General features: G+C 44.9%; 2 protein-coding genes across 2 annotated transcripts; one reads left to right on the top strand and one right to left on the bottom strand.

Annotated features, from left to right (window-relative positions):
* Positions 1–4,894: 4,894 nt before the first annotated feature.
* On the bottom strand, positions 4,895–7,151 carry CFAP184 (cilia and flagella associated protein 184). Its single transcript, XM_072126125.1, has one exon. The coding sequence runs from the start codon at positions 6,835–6,837 to the stop codon at positions 4,939–4,941; it is 1,899 nt and encodes a 632-aa protein (XP_071982226.1). The 5' UTR covers positions 6,838–7,151; the 3' UTR covers positions 4,895–4,938.
* TADA2B (transcriptional adaptor 2B) lies at positions 7,071–12,986 on the top strand. The gene is made up of 2 exons (XM_072126126.1): positions 7,071–7,374; positions 11,956–12,986. Exons 1-2 carry the CDS (start codon positions 7,105–7,107, stop codon positions 12,946–12,948), a joined length of 1,263 nt encoding a protein of 420 aa, XP_071982227.1. The 5' UTR covers positions 7,071–7,104; the 3' UTR covers positions 12,949–12,986.
* The last annotated feature ends 4,650 nt before the right edge of the window (positions 12,987–17,636 follow it).

Genomic DNA, 17,636 nt, shown 5'->3' on the forward strand with positions numbered 1-17,636 from the left:
ATATGTGAGCATCAATGTTCATTTTTTTGGTTCAAGAATAAATATAGATTTTTATTCATAGAAAATTAAGAGATCCCCTGAAAAAAAGTCCTGACCCAATTTTCAGAGCAAAACTTAGAAGACCCTGTTTTATTTTCAGAGAAACATGGTGGTTGTGTACCTACTGCCCCACTTACATCTTATTTCTTTTGCCAAGTTAATCCTCCCAAATAAGGTTACTGAGCAGCGGCAGCCTGAATGGGCAGCTGCAGAACATCAGAATCCCTATTCTCTCTAAAAAAGAGGTTCTGCAGCAGCACAGTAATGTTGGGGTACGTTACTAAGAACAGTGCAGTCTGTGTATAATGCAGGGGGCGCCAGATTCATCATTTCTGATTCACGTTCTTCATGGATCTGGCACCTCCTGCGCAGACGCGACAGAGTGCACCAACCTTTTTTTTTTTTGGATGCGGCTTTAACATAGAGCATGTGACAAACTTCTGATAAATGTGGTCCACTGTCCGACTGAGCACTGGAACTCCCATTTCAGTGACGAAATTTGTGTCGCATAAAGAATAGTACAGCCGCGACACAGAACGGTCACGTGCAACACACGTCTCGGACACTTCTTACATACCTGTGCAAGCAGTGTGCACTAGAAAGAACGTGGAAAGTCCCACAGAACTGGCGCAAGGACCTTAGTAAATGTGCCCCAATGTGTTTGTGTGACCTCCTGTATTAATACCTTCTCTCCTGGGCTGCTAGATAGCAGTGGTAAATGCATGTGTTAACACACGTTAACATTTCATTAACACATTTTTTTTGTAAACGCAATGTTGACACCAATGTAGTTAGGCAAATCTCTTCTCAGCTGCTGTGATGCGTTTTAAAATGCATGCGTTAACACCACGTGTAAACGTACCCATAGAGTCCATCGCTGATCTTGTACGAGTTAACAATAACGGTCCCTATTAGCTGTCAAGGAATTGATAAGTATTTTTGGAAAAAAATTGCATTTGTTTCCCTTATAGAAAGAATAACATAAAGTTGGTTTAAATGTACGGTATTTTTCGAACTATAAGGTGCACCGGAGTATAAGGCACACCATCGATAAATGCCTGCTAAAATGTCTAGGTTCATATATAAGGCGCACCGGATTATAAGGATGAATGACCAGCAGGGGGCAGACCTGTGCACGGTTCAAGGCAGCTGTTGTCTGTAAGTACGGTTCATATATAAGGTGCACTGGACTATAAGGCGCACCTTTGATTTCTGAGAAATTCAAAGGATTTTTTGAGCACCTTATAGTCCGAAAAATACGGTAATTTAAAATTGGCATAAATTTTCTTCCTTCTACACGGTCACCGTTTGCTTCTAGATTCTAGGATCAGGATACAGGATCATCTGCCAAGGACTGCACAAAGGAATGAGTCCATGGATTAGGTTCTGTATAGACTGAGGGTGCGGATTCACGTTCAGTTTGCAAAGCTTTTTAAAATTTATTGCAACCGGAATGGGGAGGGGCTTGTGCCCGATCGCATCAACATTTCAAAGGAAACGCATGTGATTGGTAACTAGCACCACCCGTTTGGTATGTAAACAATGTAAAACACGGGATGCTTGATACCCATTGCATGTATTTCCTCTGAAATGTTGACGCTATCGGCACAAGACCCTCCCCGTTCTGGTCTGCACCCGGAGACAACCCGTGCTCTATTGTTCCAAAAGCGCTCAGTGTGTCTCCGTTATTGTGTATCTGCAAAAATGTGGAAGGCAAATGATGTCACCAGCTTGTCCCAACCTCTTGTAGGGTCACATGATTGGGTTAATTCACAACTGCACATTCACATCTCAAAATAATAAATAGGGGCTGGGGGTAAGTGCTCCAGTGTATGATGGTGCCCCTGTCCCCCGCCAGATTTATTAGGAGGCTCCGGGCTGACCTGGAGTCTAAATGGGTGCACCCCCTTTCGCTCCCATTTGCCATAGAGGTCGCGCAATGTGGGAAAGCTCTGATTGGTTTCCATGGGCAACTAGGACAGTTTTACCTCAGGCACTTCTGATAAATCTCCCCCGTTGTGCCTATTTCAGGTCTTGGACATGACCCGTAGACCAATAACAGTCAGTATACCGTCCATGGAAATCATGGCTACCGTACTGAGGTGTGAATAAGCCCTGAGATGGAGCAGAATACGCTCAGTTGTGTAGGAGACTGCCGTCTACTGTGTTTCTCTATAAGGATGAATAAAAGGTATAACAATGTACAAGTCCAAACAGCACCAGGCCCGACCCTCTTTTGGCTCCAGTCAAGTAAATGGAGCCCTAATTTTGAGAACTTTCTCTGCGGTTTAAGCCGGATACAGGAAATGGAGAGAACAGAGACTTACATGTAATCTACCAGCAGGCCACACCTGGAGACTGGAGATCTGTATAACCTTAAAGGGTCATTCCGGGAATATGAACGTCTGATACAAAAACCCATAAAGCTATAAATAAATGAATGTAACAAAACTCAATGACATTAGTCACAAAATGGAGCTTAAATAGTTGGATTCACAATAAATAGTTTATGATTCACAAAATGTTATGGGCTTTCTAAAATAGGTGGGGTCATCGCCAAGATGGCCGCCACTGGAGACTCCCATGATCCTTTAGTTCTCAGTAACTCCTTCTCCCTCTTCTATTCTGCTCCCAGTGATGATGTCACAGACTGTCCTGCTCTGTTACCATAGTAATGATGTGTAACTGCCATCACTGCACATTACCACGCTGAGATGACTTCTCACCACCACACCGGCCATACTGGATGCACTGCAACCAACCCATTACAGCCAAACATAGTGATGATCACATGACCTGCCCAGGCACGTGCAGGACATGTGATGTGGACATGTGACCAGCGGCCATCTTCTATACTGTATCTGCTCCGTGTGGAAAAAAATCAACGGACTGGTTAAAGGCCCAGTAGCATTTTAACCCCTTCACAACGCAGCCATTTTGTAGCTTAAAGAGGATGTCACCCTAAAAAAAATGCACTAGCCCCTTTTTAGCAGTGTTAAATTGCTAGCGTTATCACAACCCTCCTATAAAGCTAGCAGACACTGCTGCACCATAGCCCTCAGAACGCCGGACTGAGCTCACAGCGATCTGGCGTATTCATGAGAGGGGCGGTCCGAGGAGGCGGTGACTGCCACATGAAGGCAAAATAGATAATCACTTTTCCGGATTTTCAGAATTTACTCTTTTGGGGATAAATACAGTTTTGAATGAAATTTTACATATTTAGCATCAAAACCCCCCTAACCAACCCATTTTCAAATCTGCACCCCTCAAGCTATCAGAAACCGCATTTATGAAGATTGTTAACCCCTCGAGATCTTCATAGTAATTTAGTAATTGAATCAAAATGGAGGTGAAATTTAGGATGGTCAAATTGTGCCGATTATACGTTCATTTAGCCCTAAAATTTACACATTTCCAAAAATATAAAAAGAGAAAACCCATCTTACAATTTGTTCTGCAATTTCTCCTGAGTACAGAGACCCCCCCCCCCCACATGTGGACGTTACTTGTTTCATGGGCGACAGAGACACAGAAGGGAAGGAGGGACCTGTAGCTGCCAGGATTTTAGTTTCATCTTTGGCCCCTTTTGTAGGCTATAAAATTTTTTGTTATTGTGGCCAAGTGACTTTTTTCTTTTTGGGCAGGAGTAGAAAAGCATCAATTCTCAACTTTTTAACAGGTTGTTATGGGCACGTGATGCTACATATATGGGGTTTATGTTATGATTTAAGACTTTTTTTGTGTTATAAGTATTTTTTGTATGTTTATGAGGCTTATGGGCATTTTTAACTTTTACATTTTTTTCCCTTTTTTTTTATCAGTTCCACCATGGGACATGAACAAGCAATCATCTGATTGCTTGTATATGATAATACCCTGCAATACTGATTACAGGGTACAAGCTCTGTCAGCCTATGCACATAGACTGACACTGTGCCTTTAAGATCCCATCATAGATGGGATCGTACAGACACTGCCTGAGGACAGCCCTGGGGTCCTGATCGGACCTCAAGGCTGCCATGACATCGATCGGCACCCACTCCGGCCGTGGGTGCTACACTGGGGTGTCAGCTATTAGTTACAGCTAACACCCAGTGTATTCCCATGCCGGCTCAGCTCCGATCCTGAGCTGACCCGGCATCCGCTCTGTGTCCTATATATCGTTAATATATCCATTAAGAGGTTAATTCTTCATTACAGTGCATGTCAACAGCATTTTTCTGCTAAGGGAAGCAAAATTTTAAATAAGAACTAATTACATATCAGCTTATATTTTAATAACCCATTTATATATGAATTATGCGTATTCCTACGTTATACCCCTTTAACTTTTGTGTGGTGTTCATATCTGCATACATTTACATTACAGGATTGTAACTTCTCCAAGTGCATAGGAGTAAAATGTGAAACGTGACTTTACGTTCTGCTGTATTCTCCAGGGCGTCTGCTAGTTTCTACAGGGAGCAATACAGAGGGGCTGTGGAGCAGCTCAGAGAACAGCAGTGTAAGGACATAACTCTAGTGCACTTGAAAAAAACCTACAAACCCAGTGCTGCTTCTACCATTAACATACAAAGGGTATTTACAGGTTTTTGGAAATCCCAGAATGGGGCTGGTTTTGTCTGCTCTGGTGACAACTCTCAGTCTCCGCTGCTTATGTCACATTCATTGCACATGTGAATCCTTGGCCTCAGTGGTCCCGTCCCAATGAATGATATGTGACCAGGCCAGGGATTGGCTCAGCTCTCGGGCACAATGTACATGGAAAAGAGTTGTGCGGGGACTCCTACCCTGCACTGGACAACCCCTTTAAAGATCTGTCTCCACCACCTAATACATCACCACATGACCAGATGATTTGCAGATTTATTTACTTTCTTATTTCTCACATTGCGGTCACTTCCTACGAGTGAGATCATAACCCTCCATAACCGTCTGCGCCTCGTTTATTTTCTTTGTTAACCCTTTACTAGACAGAGTCAGCTCTGCATGGCGGCGCTTCAGGTTCTCAAGGGTCTGTTTAAGTTCTTCTGTGGTGTCCACCTTGTCCTCAAAGTCTCTGAGAAGAACCTTGTTGCCCAGGAGGCCACATTTCTGCTTGAGTTTCAGGTTTTCCATCCTGAGACTATCTCTGGCCTGTTTGGTCTTGGTCAAGATGTCTCTCTTGTTGCCCACCAAGGCCTCGACCTCCATGAGTTTCTCTTTTTGTTCTTGATTCTCAGCTTGGACGTATTGGAGCTTCTCCTTCACGTGGGTGAGCACCTGCACCGTGTTGGTGATTTTCTTCCTGAGCTTCAGCAGCTCCTCGTTTCTTTCTTCAATCTTCTCGTTGTAGGTCTGGTTCTCGATTTTCAGTTGCTCGAAGTCGATGAGGTGCAAACCTTCGGCCAACTCCTCCTTAGAGCGGAGGGTGGATTCATAGCGGCTGATCTGATTCTTCAGCTTGATGTTCTCTAGGCGCACTTGGATGACTTCCTTTTCCTTGCGGTCCTCCCTGGATAGTAATAAGTCTGTCTCTTGGATGAGCGAGGAGGCCGCGTGTTTCCCACCTCCTCGCTTGCTGAGGCCACATAAGGCAATCTTCTTCTTCTGTTCTTGGAAATCGGCCCATTCCTTGTTCACCTTACTTACAATGTCCTGACACTGAGCCCTGAGCTCCTCGATGTGCTGCTGGTGCATAGCTGCTTCCTCTTTGTACGTCCTTCTCATCTCCTCCAGGCTGTTCAGGTACTTGAGGTAGCGTTGCTCTTGATCGGTTGCGTGCGTGGACGTCTCGGTACGGGTCTCCTCTCCTTTCTTCTTGCGGAAGTATTCGTAGAGCTTGTGCTGGAGCTGGGAGTTTTGCTGATGGATTTTATCTCTTTCCTGGACCAGGGAATGATACTGCAGGATAAGTTGTTCTCGGATCTCTTCATCTTCTACCTCCTCCTGAAGTTCAGGGTCTTGGTTCTCCACCGTCTCCTCTTCACTTTCTCCCTGTTCTTCCAGGGGAGGCTCTTGGTCCTCATCATCTTTTGAGATCTCGGAGTATTCTTCAGTTATGTGATGGGGTTCTGATGAATCATCACCTGGGCCCTCTGGTTCTTCCTCTTGATGCCAAGATGAGCTGTTTTCCGTTAAGGCAACCATGTCATCTCCTACTATGGCACTGCCTGGCTTGGTGCCCTCTATGTGCCCGGAACTCTCCTGAACAATGAAAGTGGTGAGGTCTCTGGTGTCCTCATCGATGGTACCGGGCTCTCTAGTGTCTTCTGTGCTGACATTCTGATCTTGGGCACCTTCCTCGCTGGTACCTGGCTCTCTGGTGCCCTCCTGGCTGGTACCCGGCTCTCTGGTGCCCTCCTGGCTGGTACCCGGCTCTCTGGTGCCCTCCTGGCTGGTACCCGGCTCTGTGATGCCCTCCTGGCTGGTATTGAGGTCTCTGCCATCCCCCTGCCTGGCATTTGGACTTTGGGCACCCTCCTGGCTGGTACCTGGCTCTCTGCTGCCCTCCTGGCTGGTGCCCTCCTTGCTGGCATTTGGACTCCTGGCACCCTCCTGGATGGTATTGAGCTCTCTGGCATCCTTCTGACTGGCATTTGGACTTTGGGCACCCTCCTGGCTCGTACCTGGCTCTCTGCTGCCCTCCTGGCTGGTGCCAGGTCTTTCGCCATCCTCCTGGCTGGAAGCTCTCACACTGGCATTGCCCAGTCTGGTCGCTTCCTCTCTCTCCAGATCAGTACCAAGCTCTGTGCTCGGTTCCGGTTCCTGAGCGGTACCAGGCCGCCTCTCTCCGCTCTCGGTCACGTCTCCCATCGCTCCGGTCACACACACGGGGTACGAGCGGCTCTTGTGTATTTACCTCACCATGGAGACGCGTTACGGTGGGCGGAGCCACAGCGCTGCGCTCTCTTTTAGCTACTCCACGTTCATTGGCTCCGTCTCGGTGACGTCACACGCTCGCGCTCGCAGAGCGCAGCGAGGCCGCGGCCTATTAGAGACTGGAAGTTTCGCGGCGGCTGCGCAGTGCGGTGGTGGGTTGTACCTCAGCGGTTGATCCCAACAACAGCTCCGGCGGCCAACATGGCGGACCTGGGCAAGAAATACTGCGTCTACTGCCTGGCCGATGTGACGAGCCTGCGCATCCGCTGCACCGAGTGCCAGGACATCGAGCTGTGCACCGAGTGCTTCTCTGCGGGGGCCGAGATCGGCAATCACCGGCGGTGGCATGGATACCAGCTGGTGGACGGCGGCCGCTTCACTCTATGGGGGCCCGAGGCGGAGGGAGGCTGGACGAGCAGGGAAGAGCAGCTGCTGCTGGATGCCATCGAACAGTTCGGCTTCGGGAACTGGGTAAGTGCTATGCGCATTGCGGCCTGTAGAGGGCAGCAGATACTGCTCATCCCCAGCATCCCCTGCAGTCACCACCAGGGCGCGCACTGGTCACTAGTCAGACCAGGGGGCAGGAGGGCGGGGGCTTTAAACTTTTTTTTTTTTTTTTTTTTAATATATATTTTTGGTTTTTAAATTTTTACTAAAATATTTTTTTTTATTTTTACATTTTAACTTTTGTTTTTACTTTTTTTAAAAAAAATATTTTTTTTTTGTATTTTATATTTTAAATCGGAAACTTAAATCAATTGAGTAGATTATTATTATTATTATTTTTTTTTTTTTTTGCAAAATTTAATAAACAACTTGCAATGAATTCTACCAGAAATGGCTCTGACATGTAATTTATTTTGTGTAAGACATTATTTATTTATTTTTTTGTGTGCTATGTGAACGTTAAAGGGGTTTGTTCAGCAAGAAAATATTGATCTCTATGTGTAGGGGATGTACATGGGATAGGTAATAAGATCTGATATAGTTACTTACCGCTTCCCCCGTTCCTTGGGGTCAGTGATTGGTGGAGTCGCCTCTGCTAATGTTTCCTGTTATATGGGGGAAAGCAGTAGGGATTGGGATCAATGGGTGAGCAGTGGCCTCCTATAGAACATAGTCCTGTATGTCTCAGGTTGGACAGTTGTCCCATGTGGGTGCCCAAAAAAAACGGTATCAAAAGGATAGTTAAAGGGGTTGTCCACACAACATGGAATCTGATCTACCTAAATGCATGGAACGCGGCCGGTTGGAGACTGTCTGTGGCTCGCAGTAGAGGAGTCCTACACTCTATGCCCATACAACAGACCCCTGATTTTATGATCCATAGAGTCCCCCACCAATCTGCAAGTTATAACTTTATATGGCAAGACAACCCCATTAAGCTGTAAGGGTATGGACACACATTGTAACAATAGATAAACCCAGCCAACCCACATAAGTTAATGAATGCAGTACATTTAGGGTAATTCCTCAGTATCATGCAGCCATTCATCCCCTGCACGCTGGTGGATCTCCAGATTTTGTGGTTGCCCCAGTGTGTGCCTGCCTGTACCCCAAGAACAATTTGGCTTTAATCGCATTGATTTAAATGAAATCAAAATCCATCCTGATAAACCAGGGACATTACTCATAGATCCGGGCACCGTGACTGTGATAATCTTCTAATATATTATCGATGGCCTCCTTCCTTCTAAAATCAACTTTTATAATTATGCAGAAGGGGGCATCACTGGAGCTCCCCGGGCTGTAGCTTCACAGGTTTTTACACTGTGCAAGAGCAACGCCCCTCCCAACCCCACTGCTTGAGATTACAATAGACAGAGGAAGGGGGAGTTTTAGTCTGTGAAGCTACGGAATGAAGGGGCTTTGGTATCAACCTCCAGGAGCGCTCCTACCTCCTTAGTATAATTGTAAAAGTTGCTTTTAGAAGGAAGTAGGACCGAGGATTATAAATAGAAGACTATTACCACAGTCACGGTGCCTGGATCTATGAGTAAATGTCCCTGGTTTATCAGGATTGATACTTGTGATAGTTTTCCTTTAAGCTGCTATGATACGTCTGGAAGTGTCTCATCTGGTTTGGGATAAAACATTAATGTTGAGCAGGTAGATAAATGACACCTTCAGTAGATGGTCTGATCCCTGATGTGTTTAGGACTTATCTAATAGAGCGTTGTGATGGACTGCTGCTGTCGGGCACCTGATGTTGAGCGGGGTTGGTCCTTTGTAGGGTTCCTTTAGGCTTTGGCTCACTCATTGTATACTCAGGAGAACATATATGGGGACATTGCCAGCAGAAGGATGTCATTGTCACGACAGCTGCTGCTCTGAATAGAGGAGACCCTGTTCTACTTTCCAGCCTGATGTTGGTTGTGGACAACATTTGGGGAGGAAGTTGATAAAACTCCTATATTATATCATCTTATAAAGCAGATGGGGAAACATTGAGGTGTACACATGATGATGGCTCATGATTTTTGGAAGGCTCATTATATGAATCCTCCATAAATGTAAGGCTGATGCTTGTAAACTTATTAGGATATTTCAGTTCTCTGCATTCATCCACATAACTGGCTGACCGATAGGGACTGATGATGAGAAAGTGGTTCCTCTACACCCCCACGTGTGTGCACGCTCCATTCACTTCTATTGGACCGCCTAGTACGTTCATTTGTGAATACGAGGGACCCCTATCCTTATGATTGATCTGCGTCTCAGCCCCACAAATCACTCTATCCAGAAGATATAACCTCTTTAGGCTGTGTTCTTACATTGAGGTTTTTTTGGTGCAGTTTGGGAAGCCAAAAGCTGATGTTGATCATAATGTATGAGAACATAGAAATGAGAGAGATTCCTCCACTTTATTTTTATTTTTTTTCCTTTATCTGGTTTTGACATCAAAAACTGCAGCCATATCCTGAATGTGTGATCAGAGCCACAGAGGTTTTTCCATAAGCCACGTACTCTGTTCAGCAATTTGGTCCCTGTCCTGTGGATGGGGCCTGGCTTGTCTTTGTGGGAAAACTCCTTTAAAATCCATATTGATTGGTGACCAGAATCTATACATAATGGTACATTTGTCAGGCAGCTCTTCTGTCATTTTAGTAGCCCAGTAATAACACACTAGAAATTGAATTATGACATCCCTGGTGGCCCAGTGATTAAATAATAATATTCCTGGTGGTCCTGTTGTTTGTCTTTTTCTATTGAAGTTATGCCACTGTCAACATCTGCAGAGTGGTTTGTATGTTCTTTCAATGTTTGGGTGGGTTTCCTCCGGGTCCTCCGGTTTCCTTCCAACAATCCAAAACGTACTGGTAGGATGATTTAGATTGTGAGTCCCATTGAGGAAAGATTTGGCAAGTTCTGTACAGAGCTGCGTGATCTGTGTGCGCTATATAAATAAAGGAATTAAGAGAAAATGAATGACTGCGTGGGGTTTATCAGGCACAAACCACACAGAGAATTATAAGGTGCCAGGTATTGGCCTATAGAACAGGTCATGTAGGTCCCAACTGCCGCTGGATAGACAGAATCCTATTGGTCCGAACACAACACATCCATTATAGCGCAATGGCTCCATTATCTTTGGTTTCTTGTGTAGAGCCGCCTGCACCAAGGACGGTGACTGTCACACATTAGACACTTGGATTTTGCCATCACTTTTTTTTCTCTGTTGAGCAGGTAAGGGCTAGACACTAATAATAGGTCACCGGGTGATTGGGGGGCGCTGATGTGAACCAGCGTCTTTCTCTACTTTCACTTGACTGCAGGAGATGATGTCCTCCTGTGTTCAGCTAGTTGTCTGCTCATCTGTAGTGGTTGGCCAAATCTGCAGCAGATTTGTTCCACCAAGTGTGAACTAACTTTAAGGTAAATCATCCCTGTGGATTTAGAATAGATTTCCCTCCTCTATAGGGTGGGCCATTTATATGGATGCACCTAAAACGAATGGGAATGGTTGGTGATGTCAACTTCCTGTTTGTGGCACATTTATTATATGGGAGAGGGGGAACTTTTCAAAATCTGTGTTGACCATGGCGGCCATTTTGAAGTTGGACATTTTTGTATCCAACTTTTTTTTTCCCAATGGGAAGAGGGTCATGTAACACATCAAACTTATTGAGATATTCTAAAGAAAAACAAAGGTGTGTTTTCTTTCTTTTAATTCTTTCATGACTTACAAGTCTATGACCACTTCTAAAATGTGTTCAACGTGCTGCCCAAAGGTCCAAGCATTCCTACATGAACAGATCCCTGGAAAGTGGATTGGTCATCGTGGGCCAGTTGAATGGTCACCAAGGCGTCTCATTCGGACCCCATTAGACTTTGAGGGTCATCTGAAGGCAATTGTCTGTGCTGTGAAGATGCGAGATGTGCAGCATCAGAAACTACGGATACAGGAAGCCGGTGCTAGAATTTCTTCTGCGTTGTTGCTATCAGTGCGTGCGGGAGAAGAGGGCTGCATTGACGACCCAACATAATGGGCAGCACTTTGAACAAATTTTATAAGTGCCCTCTTGCCATTGGGGGGGATGGGGGGGGGAATCCAAAATGGCCGCCGTGGTTAATGCCCATCTTGAAAAGTTTTCCCCCTCCCATATCCTTTTATTTAGGTGTATCCAGATACATGGCCCAAACTGTACATTAAATCTACAGCGAAAATCTAGACCAGAACTTTGTTGTGGCATTGGAAATCCTAACTCTGTTACATATAGAAAAAAAGGCTGCAGTGCGCGGACGAGGCTTGTAAAATGTGATAAATGGCAGTAATTCCATTGCACGTTGATGTACCATTAAGGTAACTCCTGGCCCCACAACCTTGGGATTCGAGGGTTTTGTGTTGGGGCAAGTCAAGCAGCGGGTGATATCTTTGTGACTAGTCTCATCCAACATGTCCCGTTTATCTCCTTAAGTGTCATGCACCTCCTGACTATGTTCCATGTTGTTTTTAATGTGCTTGGGCTTTGGCCTTGCTATAAGCTTTGTATTGTGTGTATGTATGTTACGACTTTACTAATACACCTTTCCTTCTACGTTTTTGCTCAGGAGGACATGGCTGCCCACGTAGGAGCGTCCCGGACTCCACAGGAGGTGATGGAACACTACGTCAGCATGTATATCCATGGAAACCTTGGCAAGGCGTGCATCCCGGACAATATTCCCAATAGAGTAACTGACCACACCTGTCCTACTGGTGGTCCCCTGTCTCCCAGCCTGACCACTCCATTACCTCCACTAGACATCACCGTGCAGGAGCAGCAGCAGCTGGGGTACATGCCCCTCCGCGACGACTACGAAATCGAATACGATCAGGATGCCGAAACCCTGATCAGCGGACTTTCTGTCAATTACGACGATGACGACGTTGAAGTAGAACTAAAAGAATCTTGCGTGGACATGTACGTCCGGAAACTAAAAGAGCGGCAGAGGAGGAAGAACATAACCCGGGACTATAACCTGGTACCTGCGTTTTTAGGAAAAGATAAAAAAGACAAAGAAAAACCTGCCAAAAGGAAAATCTCAAAAGAGGAGAAGGAGCTGCGGTTAAAGCTCAGGCCGCTCTACCAGTTCATGTCCAGTAAGGAGATCGAGGACTTCTTCGAGAACATGCACAAGGAGCGAATGCTGAGGACGAAGCTTCGGGAACTACAGCGGTACCGACGAAACGGCATCACCAAGATGGAGGAGTCCGCTGAATACGAAGCCGCCCGCCACAAGCGGGAAAAGCGGAAGGAGAATAAAAACACTGCCGGCTCCAAAAGGGGAAGGGAAGACGGTAAAGAAGGAGAATTCTCTGCCATCGAGAACCTACAAGGTTTCGAGATGTTATCGGACAGGGAGAAGGTTCTGTGCAGTTCCCTGAACTTGAGCCCAACCCGATACCTGACTGTAAAAACCATAATCATCAAGGACCACATCCAGAAAAGACAAGGTATCCCATCCAAGAGCCGGCTCCCCAGCTACCTAGATAAAGTCCTCAAGAAAAGGATCCTAAATTTCTTGACGGAGAGCGGCTGGATATCGCGGGACGCCTCATGAAGGAGGGGTTTTTCTTTTTTTTTTATTCCCCCAATTTTTTTTTTAAAAATAAAATAATCTATAATATATAAAAGAACTTGTACAGAACGGAGACTGAAGCTTTACTATACCTGTAAATATATCTTTTTTTTAAATACTTTTTTTTTTTATTTGTACGACTTATTTCTCGCATGGAGAAGCCGCCGTTTTCTTCCCGTTACTAGAGAGGTGCTGCCTAACGTGTGAAACTGCCAAATCGACCTATAATAGGACTTTTTACTGAATCTAAATGTAAAGATCCACATGCCAAGAACCGGTTTTGTAGTAGGGGGTTAGGTTTTGTTTGTAGTGACCTTTGGTTTGTGTGTGGTACAGCCCTGTGAGACCCTGTTACACATGGTCAGGTAGATCACACGGGGGGGATGACTCGTTTATGGGGTGTCTAATGAATACGTGACTGTACGGCCTCATGCACATGAATGTGCGTATATCATGGGCTGCAAACACTAGTCCTGCTGTTTGCTTGTGGCTCGTTTGTCATCGTTATGTCAGGTCCACCCATTTTTATTGTCCCTGCATTCTCCCAAAAATAAATGGGATATACAAGACTAGCCTAAGAGGGGATGCCAGTCTGACAGATATTCATGCTGGCTGGTGCCAGTCTAACCACCTTCAAGGGGTTTATCCGTGCGTGAAGCAGGTGAGGGACTGACTGCTCAGACCCCTACCGATCATGAGTAAAGTATCACCAGAGATCAGGAGGACGTTGATCCCATCCGTGCTAATGGGTGCAGCGGCAGGACGAGCATGCACCCTGCCTCTCCATTCTATTCTATGGGACACCCGTGCTCCTGTCCCAGCAGACAGACCCTCACCAATCACCTTGTTACCTCGTCTTGTGGATATGGTATAACTTCTAAACTTGGGGAACCCCTTTAAGGCCCGTTGCCCATGACTGGCATAAACGCACTCCGTACCCTAACCGTACCCTGTCCTGAACTCAGCCGGTCCCTTCAGTTCAGTCGTTCTGTGTTCTGTCACCAAACAAATTTGGCAGAAGTTTCCTTTCCATATGTAGTAATGGATTCCTCCTCCCACAATATACACTGTGACTGTTGTAGACCAACGAAACCTTAAATGTAAATAGTATTTTTTTTTATATATAAGAAATCCCTATAACATTACTGACCTGGATGGTCAGTAAAATCAGTTGAGTGACTGGGTGCCACGTGTACCCCATGTTATAGCTCCATGTGTTGTGAGCTCAAACTGTGATGGGGAGAGAAGGAGTCTATATAATTGGAGTTCATTGTGCCATAGGGAGAGCAAATCTTTCTCTGGGGAAAAGGAGAAGCCTTTATACTGAAATAAAAATCCTCAATATTGCCCTGGGGAGATTGTCTAAGGGTGGGGGATGTCCTCCTAGTTCATTGTGACCCTATGAGAAGCCTTAGAATGTGCCTATGGGTGGTGCCTAATCTGTGATGTCCTCTCCTCTGATAACTGATGGACGTGTCCTGGAGGTTTCCCCCGTGTGCAGATTATGTATCACTTCATTATATTTTACACAATGGATCCATATATAACGTCTATGTATACAGTGTGCATATCATATTTATTTTTGTTATTTTGTAAATATATGTACAGAATCTTTTTTTTTTTTTAATTATGTTTAGTATTTAGGAGTGTATCAATGTCAAATACAACACCGAAATGCCTGGGGGGGGGGGGGGGGGGGGGAGGTAGTAGGGGAGAAATAATCTTCTCCTATGCAATTCTCCTTTGTATTGGAATCTTTTTGGAAGTCCTTTTCTCAAAATAGAGATGTGGGAATTAATAATAAATATTCAAAATTATTGTTTAAAAAAAAAAAAAAAAAGTGAATGAAGCGAAGCATGTTTGTCCGGCCAGGGGTTGGGTCTTAACTCTTTAGAAGTCTTCATCAGTCTGCAGCAGTAATTTGCATGTATGTAACTTAAATCCCTACATAGAATCAGGGATTGGCTCTATGGGTCACATGATTGTACAAGACATCACTAAATGCCATAAGGGATTGGCTGTATGGCTCATATGACTGTATATGACATCACTACATAGCATCAGGGATTGGCTGTGTAAGTCACATGATTGCATGCAGTACAATCATGTGACCCATACAGCCAATCCCTGATGACACGTAGTGAGGATGTCACATATAATAGTGTGACTCATGCAGCCAATCCCTGATGCTATGTAGTGATGTAATGTACAGTCATATGACCCATACAGCCAATCCCTGATGCTATGTAGTGATGTCATGTACAATCATGTGACCCATACAGCCAATCCCTGATGACACGTAGTGAGGATGTCACATATATTAGTGTAATTCATGCAGCCAATCCTTGATGGTATGGAGTGATGTCACATACAATCATGTGACTAGTATAGCCAATTGCTGATGACGCAATTGGCTGTGTGACTCGTGCAGCAATGATGTCACATGCAATCATATGACATCATCACTACATGCCAGGAAGGATTGGCTGTGTGAGCCACAGGATGGTATAACGTGATAATGTTGCATACAATTGGGTATTAGCTGTATGAGTCACATGTACTTTGTACTTTATGTAATCGGCAATTGGTTGTATAGGTCCAGTAATTGTAGGGCACATTATCACCTACCAGACTGATGAACACCACCAAAGCACAAGGGGTTCAGCAGATCCCCGTTCCGTTTTGGGTCAATTTGGTTGATTTCTGTGTCCATCCTCCTATAAGGGACACAAAGATGCAATAATGGAATATTTGGGATCTCTACCATTGGATGGTGATGTGAAGGTCCTTTCCAGTGTCTTAGATGGTCCAGGTTGTCTTCTCCTCTCGATGTAGTGTGGATTACTTAATGCTGTACATAGTTTGTTGTTTTTTATAAGACAAGAGCTGCTTTTTAGTATTTTTTATACCAGAGTTCATGGAGCAGCTAGAGAAATCTACCAATACAAGGCGCTGTACATTGTTGTGTCATTTCTATATGTCATGGCCGTGTTCCACCACTAGGGAGCTCATGGATGAGGATAAGATTTCATCTTGTTTACCTGGGTAGGAGGAAGGGAAGACTCCATTTTTTAATGTTGAATTTAGGGACCATTGTAGATTCTTCCATAGCCGTGTACACAACATTTCAGTTTCAGTCGCCCTTCACGTCCACCCCCTTCCACCTTAGTTGGGTAGATGTTCTTGTACTGGAGGCTACGGTTTAGTTTTTGTCATTGTAGCATGTCTAGGTTTTTGTGTATGTTGGATTGTAAGCCATTGTTATAATGTATGTTGTGTTTGGGGACTACAATGGTGGTGGATCAGATGAATGTAGGGTCCACTGTCTAAGCCGATCCACTGCGTAAAGCTGTGCCTTGAGAACCATGATGGGGCACAACCCAGAAAACGTGGTCCTCTACATAGATAGGAAGCATTTGCCTTGAATTCAGCACAATTTTTTGGAATAGGAAGAAGACACGAGTGGTTGCAGCACTCTGTTTGCACTAGTATAATACAGATATCATCCCCAGAGTAGGAAGGAGGCAATACTTCAGTATAGCCATTGCCCGGGGTGATCACCTCTCCATAGAGTCTTATGTTGTAAAGTTCCGATGAACGCTACTTAGTTGAAGATCAGCTGTTGGGTCACATGTCTGACTACAAGGTGGAGCTAAACTGTTGTCTGTTTCCAGGGGAAACCAGAAGAATTATAGAAGAGCTCTGTGAATGGAAAATAGACCATGTAGGAAGATGCAGGTCTGGGCGTGTAGGATTTTACCATACATGCATCTATAAGGGGCTTGGGATTAATAGCCAATCCCTATAACTACTCATGAGATCTGTAGGTGGTCTAACCTTGACTGTTAACCATAACTACTGTGGGCCACCATGTTTAGGATATGCAATCCCATCGTGGTTCTCCTGGCTACAGTATTAGCAACTTCTAACTTGACCATTCTCTAAATTGTTCCTTGCTGTAGAGTCCCCCCTCCCTCGTGTAGGTGACCTGACGACGTGCAGGCTGTAGCGTATGTAGCACATGTTTCATCTTTGTGCGTTTTTTTTGTTATCACTTTGCACACTGATGTTTGCACAATCATTTCTAAGCTGTTTTTTGGACAAGTTTTCTATAAAGGATGATGAGACTTTCCACTCGCTGGTCCTAGCTCGTATCGGCCTCTTCCACCCGGTCCTTATTTATTGCTCCGAGTCCAGTCTCTATACACAGTACATTATCTCCATTTTGTATGATGCATTAAATGTTTCTGTGAAACTGAAACTACTTTGTGTGCCTCTGTTTTGCGTCCTCGTAATATAAAAATAAGGACCCCGAAGATTTATTTTAAAAGGAACACTTCAACCACAGCAGATTTATGGGGGTATACCTTGTGCAGAGGAGCAGGAATACAATAAAAATGAGTCCTGCTCCTCCCTTCAGGCCCTGCGCCATGTGCAATAAATTAGATGTGACTGGAGTGTTCCTTTAATGCAACATCTAAGGGATTGACCAGTCCTCATCTCTTGGCTGCAGTGAAGTGCAGCTACAAAGAGCGGGATCACTTTAGAGGTCATGACAACCTGTTGCTTTGAGTAAGTACTGTGTAATGCTTCCCTTCTCCAGCGGTAGCACTGCTGGGAAATAGAACACTTATTACCAAGACTCAAAACGATCGTTATAAATCATTGTG

Source organism: Engystomops pustulosus, chromosome 1 (genome assembly GCF_040894005.1).
Source record: "Engystomops pustulosus chromosome 1, aEngPut4.maternal, whole genome shotgun sequence".
In the NCBI taxonomy this organism is placed as follows: Eukaryota; Metazoa; Chordata; class Amphibia; order Anura; family Leptodactylidae; genus Engystomops; species Engystomops pustulosus.